The sequence below is a fragment of the Halyomorpha halys genome, unplaced genomic scaffold, assembly GCF_000696795.3.
Source record: "Halyomorpha halys isolate HHAL.00 unplaced genomic scaffold, Hhal_1.1 Scaffold723.1, whole genome shotgun sequence".
NCBI classification, from domain to species: domain Eukaryota; kingdom Metazoa; phylum Arthropoda; class Insecta; order Hemiptera; family Pentatomidae; genus Halyomorpha; species Halyomorpha halys.
Genome location: NW_027110197.1, coordinates 935,871 through 955,467, shown reverse-complemented (window position 1 = coordinate 955,467; position 19,597 = coordinate 935,871). Strand labels below are relative to the sequence as shown.

The 19,597-nt window shown below is 31.0% G+C and overlaps 2 protein-coding genes across 3 annotated transcripts in view; one reads left to right on the top strand and one right to left on the bottom strand.

Moving 5' to 3' along the window:
- The window catches only part of LOC106685662 (uncharacterized), a gene marked incomplete in the record, with an annotated part of 12,420 nt that extends 11,980 nt beyond the window's left edge, over window positions 1-440 (top strand). Inside the window, 1 exon segment of the mRNA XM_067048348.1 lies at window positions 99-440. Coding sequence (XP_066904449.1) covers window positions 99-169 — 71 coding nt within the window.
- Window positions 441-6,976: 6,536 nt separating this feature from the next.
- pb (proboscipedia) overlaps window positions 6,977-19,597 on the bottom strand; it is a 162,309-nt gene continuing 149,688 nt past the window's right edge. For both annotated transcript variants that reach the window (XM_014428468.2, XM_014428467.2), the window contains exon 4: window positions 6,977-9,135. In XM_014428468.2, the coding sequence (XP_014283954.1) occupies window positions 7,840-9,135 (1,296 nt within the window). In that variant the 3' untranslated portion in view covers window positions 6,977-7,839. The remainder of the gene's footprint in view (window positions 9,136-19,597) is intronic.

The window sequence follows — 19,597 nt, the reverse complement described above, 5'->3', positions numbered from 1 at the left end:
ATATATCTTACGCTTTATATGCCAATTAACCGTTCTCTATTTATCATGGCTTATTTTATTATAGCATTATTAATTCAAGATTTTTTTTTAATTCACAGATTACAAGAAAACGACCAAACCTAAATATAATAATAATCAATTTAAATTAGCCATGATGTCTATATTGTAAATTCGATTCTTGATGAATGGCTCGGAGTGTATTCAGAAAACTAGGGCAGCCCACTGCGATAGCACTTTTAGAAAATAGGATATATTTCCTCTTATTCATTACAATAGCGAATCAACCGATGTGTGACGGATAGTTTAATATGGCAAATTGCCTTTTATTAATGGTTTCTTGATCTAAATGACTTTTAATCGAAGCTAAGCTGGTCTTTGATACTGAAGGGCCGAACTGATGGTAATACTTCTAACTTTGTTCTATTAAATGTGTTATTTAAAGATTTTTGTTTTATTCTTAATATTAATTAAATAAGGGTTAGTAGTAAGGACTATACGTAGTATGTAATAACAAAGAAGCATCCACCAAACACACGCATAAAATCCTTTTCATAAATCTGAAAATAATTTTAAAAATTAATTTATACCTCAATTTCCTTAAAAACGCATCTTTAGTAGTTCTAAAACTCTAACTCATTAGTTCTTAATTAATTTATTAAAGTAATAAAGTATTTTCTAGTTTTTAGTAGTATAACTTCTAAACGGTGCATTTTAGCGAAAGAATTAGAAGACCTTGCTCATATTAAATACTACTTAATAATATTTATATAATAATAATTATTATTTAGTATAAGGTTTAATTTTTGGATTCAGACCCTATACATATTCGTGTGCCGATAAAAACATCTTGAGAATATTAACTTTTTTACTTATAAGTTTATTAGGTTTGGATATTTTTTTTTTCGTTCTAATCTAATAAGTGTTATAAGGAAATAAATATGGTATTGTTGGCCCAGATACACAACTGTTACTAAGATATGGGGTTCAAACCTACCTAATATTTTATTATTCAATACTTATTAATGATGAGTTTGTATAAACAATTATATTTTATAGAATTCGTTTTTGTCTAGCTATTACTCAATACACGTATACGTGTACACCCCCTTGAAAACTCTTATGTACCCTCGTGTACCCCGAGCCCTGACGTCAGCATCGGACGCTGATCAATCAGAGGAACAGACACGATCAGGGGATGGGTCCAATTTGTTTGATTAATGATAAGAGAGCTCCCCTTAGGATATTGGCCCAGGCGCCATATGGAGTAGCGGTTGGTCTTTTTTTCAAGGGTCTTCTCCAATAATGGTCCTTAACGGTTGTCCAGAATCATGATATCTGTCCGTTATGAAATATCTTTGGGAGACTCCAGTACGAGATATATTTATCAACGGTAGGTAATATGCAGAGTTGGACAAATATATCTTAATAAATGTATAAATAATGCATTTCGGATAAAATTATCTATTATCAGAAGTTAATATGATATAATAATATCAAATAATACATCATTATAAAACATCATCCGAAAATAACTTTTGTAGTTTTTATTATTTTTTAAAGATGTATATTCCATCTTTTATCTCATATTGTTTTTAAAAAAATATATAATCTACAAATAAAAATTATTCGAATAAAAAATTAAGTAATTTATGGAATTAAATTTATTTTAAAAAATTATTTCTGAAACGACAATAATTTTGAAAATATTGAAATATCCAGGGCTTACCGACACACGAATGTAACTACATTTTTTTTCTGGTATTCTGTGTAATTCATATTGGAAGACAACCTAATTAATGTCGTCACAAGTACCTATGTCTATTTTTTTCTTTTATTGAAACCAAAATTAGAAGACATAAGTCCCTGTAACAGTTAACTAGACTAGGTTATCTTCCAAGGATTATTTTTAATGCAGTTACGTTTCTTTGGTTCTAAGCCCTCGATAGTAAACTTACGGTTAATTACTAATGAATCCAATAAAAAAAAAATCGAACTATAAATACAAAAAGCTAGTTTAGAAATGTTTTAATTAGCTTTTAACATATAAAGAAATTTTCAGTTTTTTTATTTTTAAAAAATGAAAAATATAATAATCTGTACTTTATTTACAGTTTATATTTCTTTTATATTTCCTATGTTTTTTAATTTCTACCAAAAGAAATCTTAAATATTTCTTTAGTCAGAAATTAAAAGAGAGTAGTATAGATTTTATATATTTTTCTATTTACCGTTGTGTATTTTCTTTTATTTTAATTTTTTTTTCATATCTTATACTTATATTTTTTTTGTAATTTTACTTACTAAGCCAATCCTCTCTGTAAGTCTTTAGACTATAGCATGGGTAAATAAAAAAAATTATAAAGTTACATAAAGATGTGACATTTATAAGCACTACGTCGAAGTTCCTCATTTTTGTTTTTGACAAAGTTATGTATTTATTATATAATGAAGTGTAATAAATAAAAACTAATTTTTTTCATCATTTCATATCTATTTAATTAAGAATGTGAAGCTTATAATAGATAATGAATACAATGATGGCGAAATGAGGATTAACTTTATAAGTTTATTCAAATAATGTATGATCCGTTTCACGATGAAACTATTATTCGAATAACGAATAAAAACTTATTGGTTATTTATCAGCTGATTAAAAATTTGTACAAATAATGTCCAAATGCCATGCTACCAATAAATAATGGAGTAGTCATCCACGAATTCCTAATTTTTTTGGCACTTATTTTGTAATCAATTACTTGGTTGTTGGTTTTTCTTTACTTACAATTTTTAAGAAGCAAATAGAGACAAAAATTCAAATACACCTGGATATATAAATTTTTTCAATTAATTTAAACCATCTTATTGGCAAACTTTGGAGCCATATGATAAAACCTTTTTTTCTTCAATGAACTGAACCTATTAATTTTGAAAATTTTGGTTTTTGTGTCGTTTTAACGTGGGTTTCTATTATCTGCGTAATGCTAAAAAGGCATAATTGAATATATGAAGTAACTAATTAAAAATACTAAATAGTCAATTGACTTATTTATTACTTAAAAATTATCTTACCTTATAAATACCTTAAAACTGAAACTATTATTCAAACACAATGTTCTCAGAAATTTTGAAATAACTTACATTGGATCGACGATATTGGATAATCTGAGCTAGTACAGAGAAAATTCAATGTAAAAACTTTGACCAACTTTTTTTTTAATGTTAAGCTGCCTTCATTTAAGATTCTCGATACCTATTTGACTTTAGTCACAGTTTATTGTTTTTATCTTATCTTTCAATAAAATTCTTCTGGAAAAATTTTGGTGATTTATAAGAATAAATTATTGTTGTAGCGGAGTCTTCAATTAGATGTTAGACATCGGTCTATGTTACCATCCTCAATTTTCTGCATCAATGAAATATTCCACTACCTTTGAGTTTAGCTTAACCCTAGCAGCACCAAGGGGGGGGCTCGCCGAGCCCTCACTTCCGATTTTTTTTAATACTGCTCTCAATAAATTTTTCACAGACAAGGAAAAAAATCTATTTGCCTAAAATTTATCTACCAACATGTTGGAATTGATTTGAAAAATATTTGATAAGGAGGAAGAGTACGAAAAATTATTTGTATTAGAAAAATGAGATGAGGGCGGGTGGAGCCCCCCCCTTGGTGCAGGGAAGGGACCTGTGGTTCATCAAAATGCTGGCTTCTGATTGGCTGCTCACGGAAGTGCACCAGCTCGCCCATACTCTCACTACTGGTCTGATTTCCTCAGTTTTTTTTTACTTAAAAATATTTTCGGACTGATATGTTTCTTTGGTTTTTTAGTTGTTCTGAAAAGAGTTGACACATGTGAACCTGCTGAATCTAGTGATGAGCATTTGTAAACATAAACATTTTATTCTTATACTTAAGTTCAGACAATAGAATTTTTTTTTTGTTTTAAAATATTCATGAAATTGAAAATAATTAAAGTTTCAGCGACCCTAGGTTTTTGTTGTATCATGTATTCTTATTCTTTTTTTAATTCCAAATTAAAACATTTTCATAATAAAGCATCTAGAAATCTTAGGTCCTTATTTTTTTTAAAAATAATCCTTATTCTACCATCTTATTTACAGAAGTAAGAAGAAATTATTATATTTCAAAAGAGTAAGTTTACCATAAAAGGAAAATTAATGATATAAGGGTTAAAATCAAGTGAGGGCTTGTGGAGGTCGTCTTGGGAAGTGTAGGGCTCGGCGAGCCCCCCCCTTGGAGTAGGCCGTAATGAATACTACCTTGGTGCTGCTAGGGTTAAAGTTAATTTCTTAAATTCATTTTCTTACAGTGTGTGCATTGTGAGAAATTCTAAACTCTCAAATATTGTAATATTTATATAATAAATACATTTTTTTAAAAACAAATTCCTTTTTTTTCTCAACTTTATTCTTTTTTAAAACCTTCCCCTTAAGAAAGAATTATATAGAAGAAGTTATGTAAATAGGAATCTATTTTTAAAAAAACTAAAATTTTATAATGTTATTATGATATTATTTTAGTGATTAATTTATTTAGAGATAGGACAAAGGCAATTAGCCGGCATTTTTAAGATTTTTAAAAAAGAAAATGACATCAAAATAAAGGTAGGGCCAAATAAATCAGTATGTAAGTGAAGGAAATAATGAAATTGTTATATAAAAAAATAAATAAAAGGAAGGTTTTGAAAAGAATAAAGTTGAGAAAAAAAAGGATCAAATTTGTTTTTAAATAAACTAAACCACTCTCAAACAAGAATATATTAATAAAAATAATTATAATAAATAAAAGTAATTTCCCTTTTATTATTTGAAGAGCTCCATTTGTCAGTTCTGGCTCATAAAACCATTCATTAAAGATTAATGACTGAATCCATTTCTAACTCCAAACATTTCAGATTAAAAAAGAGCTTTTTGAGTAGAAATCTACCTTGGTTATATTTCATGGTTAGCATCAATTTAATTAGTTGTGACTAAGTACACCATTGATTGATTATGAACATTTTATTACACAATTAAATATGATTAAATTGAATATAAACAGAAACAAAGTAACTGAAGCACGACAATAAGGCTGGTAAACAATTGAGTGAACATGGAAAAAGGCAGTGCACTGTTACAACCTGTAAAGGGTAACTTACAATTAATTAAGAAAAAATCAAGAGGGTAATTATGAGATATTCTTTTCCTAGACGATCTGCAGATTGCAGGACTTGTTGACTGATTGGAATTTGGTCGTGCAGCTTCATTCTACGGCACAGTGCAGTTATTCCTAAAACTCTTTTGCCCCAAATATTGGAAAAAATCTCATTTGAGAATTTTCATAATAAAGAAGCTTGCCAGGAGATAAGTGTATTAGAAAATATTAGATAGAGATATCGAAGGACTTGTTAAAACTAGTTATACCTGTGCCAGTGTCCGTCAGGACCCTCGGATAACCGAAGTTCATCTGTGTGTTCTGTCTGAAAAGAACTGGGAGAAAGTGCATAAGACTATGCGAGCCCCTTCGAAAACTATTCCTTCATAATGTGGGTAAATGCCTAATGCAAGTGAGCCAATTTGCGAAATCTTCGTTAAACTTCGTCCCCTAAATCAATTATAATACCACTGAACACCATCTTCTCAATTCATAGATACACTTCAATTTTGGTAATGGACAACACCACCATTTTTAAGTGGTGAATTCTAGAATTATTATTATTTTTTTTATTATACCCTTTCTATTAATTTCTGACTTATGAGGGGAGGCGGAAAGGTTACCTCTGGGTATCAGCCTATTCTAACAATGGTGGGGGATAAATTTTTCATTTCTTGGGACCACCACAGAAATAAAAGTCGACACCCTAGGCCGGATTCGAACCGACGCCATTGACTCAAAGCCACTGCTTATGATCCGATTCCTTTATCTATCAAGATTTAGAACATTTTATTTTGCTATGGTGGGACCGCAGTAACCTGAGGTCAGTATTTTAATGAACTCTACGATGAAAGATGAATTTGAATCCGCCTTCATCACCGGAGGAGTCTCCTATGAGGCTTGACGGGTTCGCTCTTTTCAAATGGTAAAGAGAGTCGAGATGAGAGTACACCAGGATTCCAGGGTGTATGGCAACTTGGTATCGTTACCAGGAAACTTTGAAATTGTCACCACATTGTCTAATTTGGATTCAGGGCGAAGTGGCACATGAATCAGTTACTATCGTCTCTGGTATCTAGGCTGTAGGATGAGTACTTACTACCTTCCCCGTGTTCACTCATTTGTTTACCAATCCTTATGTCGTACTTCAGTGTTACATAGTTTCTGTTTATAGTGATCAATTGTGTGATGGTGTTTTGTAATAAAATGTTTATAATCAATCAACTGTGTACTTGTTAAAGTTACTTCAAGTCACAACTCAATTGGTATTGATTTGAAAGTAATGTTTTGTTTCTGATTTTCGTATATTTCATATATATATGTATGAGGCACAATGTATAAGAAGGGTAATAAAATTGAAATAAGATACTTTGATTTCTAGTATTTAATGCCATGAATCTTATTACAAGGTGTAGTCTAAATCTAAAGGTACACTAAAGTTATCTGTACACTCTCAGCGGTGACATAAATGTACAAAATATTCCATATGTTATATAATCCTTATATAACATTAACTTAAACAAAGAAAAAAAATGCCAAGCTTTTTTTTTTTTAGATACAACTATATACAATTGAAACAATATAATTTCAACAAAACGCTGAAGAAATCAACAATTATAATTAGTAATAATAATAACATTTATATACCTTAAAAATTTTTCTATTACATCTTTTTACCTAAGTACAATATTAATTATAGTTAAATCTTTTAAAGCATAAAATTCATATGAAACGGTTATTCACATTTAAAACATTTACAGTACACAGTATTTTACAATAACAATTTTTTTTTTAAATATTTTTACAATGAAATGTTACAAGATCCACAGCTATTTATGATTTTTAACTTCATATTTTAGGTTAAGAATTAAAACGAATAAAATTATGCAAATTTCTTTCGCGGTAAAATATCACATAGTCTTACGTACAATTTTTTTTTCTTTATTGTTTCGATTTCGAATATAATCCAAAAAAACGTTTTCAAAACGTTTCTCGGTTTCTTATGATCGTATTATTGCACCCGGTCCCTTTTTATTCTCTTTTTACAATCAAAAAACAATAAATAATCTCTTAATAATAGAAAATTGCTCTTGCAATTTTAACAATATTCTACTACAGACGACGCGATTATTTTTCATGTGACTTCATTCTCAAGGAGAATACGTTCACGATTTATATGACAGGCATGAAGAAACTTAATACCAAGTTGTATTTTTTCTTCTATGTTGGAGCTAGATTATCAGCCGAATACCAGGATTTTCTCTTCGTCCTGTTGTTCTTCTTTCTGACAAATCAGACTCATTTTCCCTAAAGTTGCCTTTCATTAACACTTCAAACGATCATTTTCTGAAGTTTACTTAATTCGAATATTTTTTTATTCAGTACAATATAATATGATATTATGCTATATGAGAGTTCTTTATGTCTGCGTTATATTAGCATTAAAGATTTAATTTCGAACAAATCTGAAAAACTGGTCATCCAAATTTCAAAACATTCTTACTCCATGTTTCATTCTGTTGAATAATTGCAAATGAAGAAGTGTTATGTGGCCAATGATCATATTTATTTATTAAGAGGAAAATTACTACGGAAATTGATTGCACATTGCTTCCGAAACACATTAAAGTCAAATAAATATACGGAACAGTTTACAAAAAGAAGTCACTTCAGTTGACTAACATATCTCAGCTGAGCTGGTAATACTCAGGCGCGAAGTCGTTGGCTAAGTTGGTCAGGAAGTTGAAGTCGGAGGAGCTATTGCTGTTCTCGGACTGCTGGTGCTGCTGCTGTTCGCCGTAGAAATGATGAAAGGAGGTATAATGGTCCGAAGACTCGGTTCGCACGCTGTTCGGGGGAGTCATCAGGCTCGTTCCTGAGGGAGGATTCACTGGAAACGGATCAGGCGAGGAGATGTAGTGATTAGGTACTGCAGAGGCCTCGCCCCCCTGGTGCCCCATCTGGTTCTCGTAGTAGCCTGCTGCCTGTCCCGATTTGGTGTACTCTTGGTAGTTTTCTTGGTAGTAGTCTTGTGGCTGCTGCTGCTGCTGTTGTTGTTGTTGCTGTTCGTAGTGATAGCTGTAGTTTTGATACTCTTCGTAACTGTACTGCCGCTGGTAGTTGTATTCTTGCCCGTATCCGTTGTACATATTCTGGTACTGATATTGATTGAAACCTCGCTGCCGAGCCGCGTGTATTCCATTTGGTCTTGGGCTTTGCTGCCTGTAGTCCGGGTACCTCTGAGCATACTCCCTAGGATAGTTCTGCCGATACTGCTGCCTATAGTCGTGGCGCTGTGGAGAGGGGAAGGAATTGGGAGCAGTACACCTCACGATTTGCACTAGCGACGGGTTGACGGCGGGGGAGTTAGGCAGAATGGTGGTGACAGAAGCCGTAGCAGTGGCTACGGCAGTTGCCGCCGTTGGAGATCCCCTGGGCCTTGAGTACGGTCCAGGAATCTCGAGGGGGCTGGCTTGTGGACCGAGCGGAGTGCCTGGGGTGGAGGCCGGGGTCAGAGCCTTGCCGGCGATATCTGGGGATATGAGCCTGGACTCCTTGACGAGCTTCTTGCCCGGGGAGCTGCAGAGGCTAAGGCCTTCCGTCTTGACCACCACCTCACCCGGCCTTTTGCCCATTAGCCCAGGCGAGGTGAGGACCCTGCTTTCGTTCGACCTCGAATCCTCTTCCAACTTTTCGAAGGAGCTAGCAGTGCTGGTAACACTGGAGGCCCCACTACTAGCGTTACTGTTGTTGTTGAAGCTTGTATTGTTGTTATTGTTATTCCTGGAAGTGAGGTGGTCTCCCAACATGCCAGGCGGAAGTTCACAGCTCTGGCAACTCTTCTTGCTGTTCTCGTCGTGAAGCAGAAGCCCTTTCTCAGATTTCGGTTTCCCCGTGCCTTCCTTTTCATCTCCTTCTTCGCCTTGCTTGCTAAGAGTTTGGCGTTTGTGTTTCATCCTTCGGTTCTGGAACCATACTTTCACCTGAGAACAAAATACCATAGTTAATTATAGTAAATATTAATCAACCTAAAATCATGTCATAACAATAAAATAAAGAAAAAATATGTGTCTATACTTAAACTGATATATCAAACCATATATCGATGGCTTTCTTTACAGTGATGCTAAATACTTAGCACTTTGGAAAATTCTACTAATTCTATGAAAAATACGATTAAAGATCCTCTATTTTATTTTATTTTTTCCAGAACAGATTTAGATATTATTCATAAATCAGTTGTAAAAAAAAAAAATTGGAAAATTTTAATTTTCCTAAAAAGAGAATTTTGAATAAAGTTAGTGAAAATCTACTTAGTAGAAGTAAGCCATCGATATTATAAATTTCATCATAATGCTGCAACCAGACATCCAGATCAGTTTTTCCTTTTTTTAGAAAGAATTTTTTGTTTACTTACAAAAATAATCAAAATTACTTATTTTAAATAATAGTTTTTTTAAATATATATAGAGCCTAATCATTTTCAAATAATTTATTTTTCACTTAACGATTGTTTTAATCTTTAATTTTCATTATTACATATGTTCTATTCTTATCCTGTGTCCTTACGCAATAATTGAATAAAGTGTAATCAACAATTAATTAATGAGATTTAGATAGTTGGCCGTAGATTACTAATTGGAGAAGATGATCGGGGGTGCAGACAGCAAAAAAAAAAAAACAGAAGTAAACAAAAAATTATTTATTTATGCCAACGTTTCGACCTAAGTTTCAGGTCTCCATCAGGGCTATAGAACAAAAAGAGATAACATCCATCATTTACAGAAACATGAAATTGAAAAGAAATAGTATACTAACAAATTTGGAATTATACAAAATATTGAATTGAATAATACAAAATAGTTGATTGATAACCAGTATTTGAGAAAGTTGAATCAGACAGTAGCAGATTGATAATCATTTTATTTCTTTTCAATTTTATGTTTTTCTATATGATGGTTGTTATCTCATTTTGTTCTATAGCCCTGAAGGAGACCTGAAACTTAGGTAGAAACGTTGGCATAAATGAATAATTTTTTGTTTATTTATGTTATTTGCTGACCGCACCCCCAATCATCTTCTCCTATAACTAATTATTCTATTAGGCTGATATTAATGCAAACATTTTCACATTCTTAGTATTTCCTAAGTACTACTAATATCAATATTTTATGTTTAGTACTATAGGATTTAAGATAATATAGGAATTCAAGACAAAAGTTAAAGCAACCGTTCAAACCAATGAGCATGATCAAGTCAGTTCTCTATAACAGCTGTAAAAAAAAAGAATTAAATAAATCATATCTTTATAAATTAATAGTGTTGGGATTTCAAGTAAATATTCTATTATTTACGCTCGACTCTTAATTTCTTGTTTTCTTTAGGGTTAAACTGCCATATGTTTCCCAAATCCAACTTAGGGCAGAAAATACGGGTATTCCTACTGATTACCAACATATTCCAACCTGAGATCGTTACGAAATAAAAGACAACCTACCCAGACCGGATTCCAACCGGCACGAAAATGCTATGATTATCGATTAACATGATCGGTCATCCACGACCTCTATAAAAAAAATTGATTTTTAATTTTTGTAGATTAATATGAATCAGTTTTTAAAATAATGTTCAACAATTGCTAATCACATTGATTTTTTTAATATAATTAAAATGTTAAAATAAAAAAATATTTGTTCTTTTTGGTGGACTACATTCATAATGAACCTAAGGGTGATAGTCACTGTGCCGATGGACAGTCCTTAAACAATTTTAACTATAATTATTTTATTACTAATATTGATTAGTATGATGTGGTGATTATTATTTCAAAACATGAAAAACTCAGTGAAATTTATAGGTATATATTTTTAAGAAATAAAATTGGGAATTGTCAGCACAGATAGTTTCTTTGATATTAAAATGTTATTGTTCACAATTTTATATTACTCTCTTTATTTCTCATCCTCCGATTATTATTAACAAACAATTACATGCATATGTAAATAATTATGTATATAATGATATAAACGTCCTTTGGTTGCTATTGTGGCTTTTGAAGAGGGGAAGGGGAGACCGATGAAGGCGGTTTTTACATTAGTAGCGGTATATCCGTTGGATTACATAAAATGGCGAGTGACCGTTCAGCTGGTGGTGGTGAAGACAACTTCAGACTAGATCTTCTTCATACTCCAAGAAAGAATAAATCTGAATTAAGTTTGCGAATTTCAGCGCCACTTTGAAACCAGAGGGAACAGCAAAGTAACAAACTATCTTGGCTAGGTAGTACAGTATAGATTAATTATGGAAAAGATAGATAGTTAAAATGAAAATGATCATAACTACTTTATGAGCTACCCATAAATAAAAAAATTTGTCCAGCAGTTTTAATATGTTTTATTTTTTAAAAAGAAGATAATAATTCATTTTTTCCCACGATAAGTTGGGTGTGTGGATATTGATATGAAAAACTTTTCAACGGCTCTAGCTACAACTGTTTCGTAGCAACAACGACTCCTTCTTAATATTCAACAGTTTTAAAATTAGAGAATAGAAGAGAAATATTTGTTTAATTTTAAAAGGTGTCATTCTTTAATTCTGAAATATTAGAAGTTGTAGGAAGGAGAAATTTGATGCATGGCAGCTTGCAAAGTTTCCAATGACTGCATTCATGGCATTTATACGGTCATGGCATGATTCCGCTAATAATATGCAGGCGCCATGAGAAAATATGATAATTGCGCAGGAGGCTGATATATAATAACATGTTAATAACGCTACTGCCGAGTGGAAACAGGAGCGAGAACAGGTTGCACATATTTGAAATGTAAAAGTCTTCTTGGAGGTGATGCTATCTCTTCCCTTAGGTCTCTAATTACAGAAATTGTTCGCAGCTGATGTTCATCTAGCCTTCACCTCTTATCTCTGGGACAATGCCCACTGGCTCTTTTAATGTATTTATGTGTTTCCCATTCCGTTTTTAGACGTCACTGTACCGTAAACCGCGGTTACTTTGGGTTCAGTGGTAACTTCGATGCTATAGTTGATTATGAAAGTACCTGGCGGGCAGGAACATTATTATATCAAGAATAAAGATTAGACATCTAAGAGGCGATTAGGTTAGAGCACTTTTTTCTAAACATCATTTCACTAGAACCTATTTTAGCTCAAGAGTCTATTTGCACCTATATCGTCAATATAATCATAGCAACAAAAATTATAAAAACGGATATTATCTCCCTGTCCCGCTCACAATATCCGATATTTGAACAGCTCAATTTGTCATACCTTAAAAATATTTCCTTACAGCGATTAGAGCAGTCTTTAAAAAAATTTACTCATGCCGAGCTATATGAAAACTATCGCTAAAACTAGAAATAAGCGTGGACCCACCTTTCCCGCCCTTTGATACAGTCTTTCTTATTTTACCCTTGAAAATATTCACTTATAACAAATATTAGTAGACGTACGTCAGAATCTCTGTATGATCAAAGTACCAAAAATAATTAGAGTATTTCCTCCTTTTTGTAAACTAACGTTTTTCCATATTCTTTCGAGTGAATTCATCATTAAAGGGAACAAAATAAGTTAAAATAGCTCTTTTCAATTATATTAAAAGCTACTGTTTGATTTTGATATTAAAAATTAATTAAGTTTAAGTTTCTTTTTATCATTTAAAATCTTTTCATTTAATGAAAAAATATATAATGATGATTTTACTGCAATACGGTTGATTATATATTAAATATTGGTGATCAATTTATAAATTCATTAGTGAATCCAATGCGAAAATTTCTTGATGTATCTTCACTATTATTGGATAGAATACAATTTTTTATTTCACCTTTATTGGCTATTTAATTATCTTTCAAACTCCATATTCTTTCGAGTGAATTCATCATTAAATGGATTCACAAGACATGCGGACATTGTTGTTTTCCCTAAAAAGGGGAAGTCAGCAATCATTCTGGATCCCACCGTGAGATTCGAAAATAACGACCTTGACCAGACAAATAAAGTGGATAGGGAAAAGAAGGAAATCTACGATAAATGCATCCCTTTCCTCAAGGAGAAGTTTCGTGAGGGCTTCGGAGAACCAGACTTTAACGTGATAGGCCTCTGGTTCGGAGCCCGTGGAACGATGCCCAGCACAACTAGGGGCTTCATAGAGGAACTCGGGGTCGATGTCCAGGACGTGGCTAGGTTGACAGAGAATATAATACTCGACTCCCTGGGAATCATTCACCACCACATGCATGAAAATTATTGAGTAACGGAGTCATCCAGAGGAAGCATGATGCATACATTGCATCTTATTTGTTACTTTATTATTTTTGTATACATTTTTAATATTTATTCTATATTTATTGTATATTAATGTTAACATAGATTGTTGATTTCTTTTTATTTATATTTGTTACTTAAGTATCTTTTATATATCTTCTCATATCACTATCACTATTTTATCTATTCTGTAAAAGGCACAATGGGTTGAAACTAAAATATGAAAGGAAAAAATAAGGAAAGGAAAAGAAAAAAAGAGAGATAAGGGAAAGGAGAGAAAAAATCATGAAAAAGAGAAAAAGAAAAGGGGAAAAAGAAGAAGAAAAAGGGGGGAAAAAGAAGATAAAAGACCTAAAGAGATGAAACAAAAAAAAAAAAGTCTTGTTCTTGTGTTATACATTACTAATGTTTTTAATTATTATTATTACTAGGCCTATTTATCGAAAGGTAAAAATATATTGACTGATTAGACTAAAATAAGTATGATGTGTGATTGATTAGCAACCCAATGAACTTGGGCAGCACAACTTTGTATTTTAATAAAGTTTTTCCCCCTTTTTAGGAGTGTTTTCCAAAAGTCTATTTGAGTTTACATTAAAGATTATGTCAAATAACCTCTGTAAGTATGTTAGGATCTCGGATCTTTTTTCATTTGAATACACCCTGATCCCGGATTTTATTATTTTCACTTTTAAAAGCTCACTAAGAAAGAGTAAGAATAGTGCAAAAAAGTTTTACTATTTGAAATACACTGAAGTTAAGGTATATGAATTTGGTAGAGAGGAATTTATTTAGTCATGCTGCCTAAATACATTTAGTTGCTTCATTACATAGCATACCAATCAATCCATGATCGGACATATACAATACATATATTTACATGATATAACAAAAAAAAACAACTTTTTTTCCTACAATTTCCTTTTACAATCAATACCAGTCAACACACTAAAAACAAATATTTTAATTTTTTTTTCTGTTTTACTATTTCACTCCATCTGACAATTTTATTTCATTTAATTGACAAATTTATTCTCCCTCAGACCCCCTCCAGTGATCCGTTACCCACGTTCAATCCGTTAAACTAATTTATCATTAGATAGAAATGTGAAATCAAACAAAAGACATAATAGTAACCGCAGTAGACCAGTTTACAGAAAAAATAAATAAATATATACATCTTAAAAAAAAACTAATATATAGATTTAAAAAAAAAAAAGAAGTACTTGAATAAATAAGTAATTTTTAATAAAATAGTAATAATTTAATGAACAAAAAAGTTAAGGGAATAAATAAGTTAAAACACAAATCGATAGCTCCACAGACTAAAAAAATAAATAAAACAATGAATAATCTCCGAGTTAATTCCCGTGCAAGTAATGATGTATGATCCCCAGTGAGTCCAAAATGATATTTGAAATACATCAGCGTATTTGAAATACACTAAAGTTAATATACATGAATTTGGTATTCATAATTTAAAAGGTATAAATTTCATGACATATATAATATAACATAACTCAAATAAATTTTCCTGAAATGTATACCCATTACATGAAAAATTATTTAATATTAAATTCTTCAAAAAATTATGAAAATCATCTAAATCGGAATGATATTAGCAAAGGATACGACATATTATACCGTGTACCTGTTTTAAAAAATATCGTATGCAGGTTTTCATCTTGTTCGTTTATTATGGTTTTTGTGCGTAAAACCCAATGATCATCAACTCCCATCTTTCATATTTTATATTTTAATCCCAAAATTTATAACTCTTTGAATTTCAGATAGTTAATTATTTTAACACGTATTTCAATGTGTTTCAATTTCGGGCTTATATCTTATTTAATAGGTATTTTTTTCTTTATAAAATAAAAATCAAGTGTGATTTTTTTTCATCATTTAGTGCTACTAATACACCTGGTCCTACTTCTAATCTATTTAAATTCCTGGTAGATCAGATTCTGGCGGTGGTCTATCAGATATGAATGAGTTATATTTGTATGACCTATTCTTTATCTAGCTATTACGACTTCCTCCATGTGACTGGAACGCTTTGATTTTTTTTTTTGTTTTTTTTTTTTAAGTTTTTAATTTGCATGGTGGGCACTCATTTTAGGCGGCTTGCCAACTACCTGATATTTTATTTTTCAGAGGAAGACGTATTTCTTGGGTTGTCAGAATGGCCGCGCGTTGACCTGGAAGAAAAAGTGCTTACTTGGCTGCGACGTTCGCCAATTCGCTTCCAGCGATCTCCCAGGTGACCCGGCACCCGTATAAAGAAGACGGCTTTCTCAGGTTTTCTAGTATTTTTTAATGCTTGATTATTACTATTATGGTATGTGTCTCTATCATGGAGAAATAGAGTGCTAGGGCTATTGCATGGAGTTCGGCTGTATATACACTGCGTAATTTATACAATTTTATAATATGGGATGAGTTGTTTAGTGACAAAAGAGGATATATTTTGAAGGAGACGCGAGAATTTGTTTTTTTATTAAGTAGGCAGGGTACTAAGTTTGGGCAATCAGGATAATTTGAGCACAGATTCCATGTATACTTTTGAATAAATGTTAAAATGAATCTGTGCTTCTCCCATAAAAGTCCAAGTGCTAGTTTGAAAGATAATTAAATATCCTGTAAAGGTTTTTTTTTTTTTATTTATTTGTTGATATTTACAACTGTATAAAAAAATACAACCAGTAAATTTGATTATAATGACATATGATATGATACAGGATGTAGAGAAACTACCCAGTAGTAGAACTCTAAAACAGTTTACAATATAAGGTCACAAGGCCCTCTTCTTTTCAGGCGCCTTGGAGGATTGCCAGGAATGGAAGAGGAAGCAAGGTTAGAAACGAGTGGGTTTGGGTGGTTAGAATATCGGGTTCGGGCTAGATCGGTTACATAAGGAACATTTAGGTCTTTATGGATGGTTTTATTAGTAACAAAATAAGGAGCATTGAGGATTTTACGAAGCCTATAAAGGTTAAATAAGAAATTGTATTCTATCCAATAATAGTGAAGATACAACAAGAAATGTTCGCATTGGACTTGCCAAAACCGGAAGTACTCTTACAATTCATTAGTTAATAAAATGAATTTATAATTTGATCACCAATATTTAATATATAATCGGTAATATATAACCGTATTGCAGTAAAATCAATAGGTACTGATATGCGCTATCTGTTGAGGAGTACATTTATACTTGAATCTTATCAGCATTTGTTCAAATAAGTTGCAAATGACTGACGTATTGATTGATAAATGAAAAAAATAAAAGTATTTTACGTCAAGTAACTGATAAGTATTGGGTAAGATTCTATTTTTAAGATTGATATTTGAACAGTCGCAATTCAATATCGATCATACGACCAAATGATAAGCTGCAAATTAAAGTCAAATTTGAAATGATTTCTACCAGAAAATAAACATACTTTAAATTATTAATTTCTTATTGCAGTGTTAAATTAACTTGAAGTATTTAGTTAGTCTTAAATTAATGATTAATTTCTTTCTATATTATTTTTCTATTTCACATATATGATTTGATTTTTTGATCATGGGTTGAACATCTTATTTACAAACATTGAATGCTATACACTAAATAGTGTCGTCAGTATCTCAATTTTGGAATCTTGAGTATGTACATTCATAATTTATGAACTGAATTTGTTATAAAGGAGTTAAAGGTCCAGTTAGGAAATAGAATTGGGGTCCACATTTGGTTTTGAGGGTTTTCGTCGTAGAAGAGTTCAAATGAATTAAATTAGAAACTTGTTGACCGGAACCATTATAACAAATATATATATACATCTTCCTAATAAAGACACATTTTTTAGTGATCACCTTGAAATATTTTATTTTATATAAATAAATAGATTTTATTTTATAAGGTGGAATAATAAAAATGGATCGTAAAACTACAGAATACTTGTAAAATAGTGGTTGGTCCGCATTCAGGAGTACAGGGGCACTCTACTACAGTATGTATAAAATAAATATTTTGCAAACCAAATTTATAAAAAAAATTTTCTTATGCAGATTTCCTTTTACATATCTGTTTAATGAGCTTCTAAGAATATTTTTCCTCAATAATTCTGACTGATTATTAATAATTTAATTATGAATCACACTAAAAAATTATAAAACTATAATATATATAAATTCTAAATAATTGTCAACATAAAATTATAATATAAGTCTTAATTATTATTACTTAAAATATCTTTGAAAAATTTACTACAATTACACAATTCCTTTCCTATAATCGCACACGTTTAGTTATGTTAATTTTATATAAATTTTTTATTATTCTCCTTTCCTGATTTTATTTATTTCTGAACACTGTTTATGGCAACAGTATATTTTCTTTACATGTAGATGTAAATTATTTCCACAATATAAATAGGTATATGTATATATTTTTATAAATCAAGAACTGTGTAAAATCGAAATGAGTGGAGGATATGAAATATGATTGAGCTGACATGGTGGCTGCCCCACTCAGCTAATCTCATTAGCCAGATTAGAAAGTTCCCCTTGTAATTCGAGCAGGGCAGGGGATAATATGGCTACACGGTTTTTAATAAAATATTCAATGTGTGCCCTGGATTAATTAACTAATTCCTTCTTGAAAAATTAAAAATAACCTTCTAATGAAGATTGTTGGGAGGAGATGTGCACACATTTGTGATATTAAACCTTGTAAATCAGCTTCGTGACTGCTTACTTGTGTCAGTTCATTTTGTTTATGCCGCTAGAGATAATAACTTAATTTATGATGTTTCATTTTTCAGAGATAGCGTTGGTGACAGTACTTTCGAACTGATTTTACTATATTAACAATTTAATTTACGGGCAATAAACTAATAGACTCTCTTCTTATTGTTATGAAAAAATACTATTTTAAAAATTAATAATATACAAATAAAAAAATGATGCGTTTGTTGTTGACCGTGCAAATTTTATGATAAGATGATTGGGGTGCGATCAGTGAAGAGCACAAATAAGTAAAATTTAATTTATCAGTGCCAACGTTTCGGCCAGAATTTCAGGCCTTCAGGAGACAACACAATATATAAAAGTGAGAAAAAAATAACAAGAATCTTTAGTGTAACATGTTAAAGTGTGTTAAACAGAAAAAGTTGTTATAAGTTCTATATTTATCATTTCTGTTATTGTCGCTCTAAAATTATATTTAATTATTTTTTCCTTAAATTAACTTTCTTTTTTTTCCATTAGAAGTGAATTATTTATTTTGTTAAATCCATAAATGTCATTGTTTTTGTTATTAACTTTACTTTTATCTTTTATTAAGAATTATTATTTTAATCTATTTATTTTATCTTAATTTTATTTTATTTAGAACGTTGGATATAGTTAAGGGTTCTTTTGTATGAGACCTTACCCCCATAATCAATTGATAAAAAAAAAATGTACCGCTTACAATTACCCCTGTAAAGCCCACCAGGCCGATCAGGTATTGAATAAAAAAAAATGGAAAAGTTGTGTTAAATGGAGAAATATTTCATTCTTTTAGCATGTTAAAATGATATAACGTTTAACATGGTTAAATGAGTCAGAGTCTGTTAGTAGATCTGTTAGACGCCACGTGATAAACCAGCTGAGGTCAATACAATATTGTCTGTGTTTTTTTGGTAGGTTAGTTGCTCATAGTTCGTTTTTGGTTTGTGTTGTTTTTCTTTTGAGCGTTTTTAATCTCTAATAAAAATACGGATAAAAATAACAATAGAGTAATGGAAAAAAACAAGGAAACCGTGAGATGAAGGAAAGAAGAAAGAAATTGTTGGAGATTTTATTATCTCGTAAATATTACAAAACAAGTTGCCAAGAAAATTCACTAGGAGCTCTCCTGCATTTTACATATAACATAGACTAAAAATTAGTCTTTTCACACTATACTCTAAGTATACAACACTACTATACTATAAGTTACTTTACTTACTAACTTTTATTGACTAAGGTAAGATACCTAGCATTCTCATATGCATTACTTTCTTTTTCTCCCTTATTTTATAATTTTAATATTACTATATCCTCATAATGTAATTATCATATTCATGATGAAGTTATGATAATAAAATTAGTGTTTATTGGTATAATCTATGTAAAGGGTGGGATCCAGAACACTAC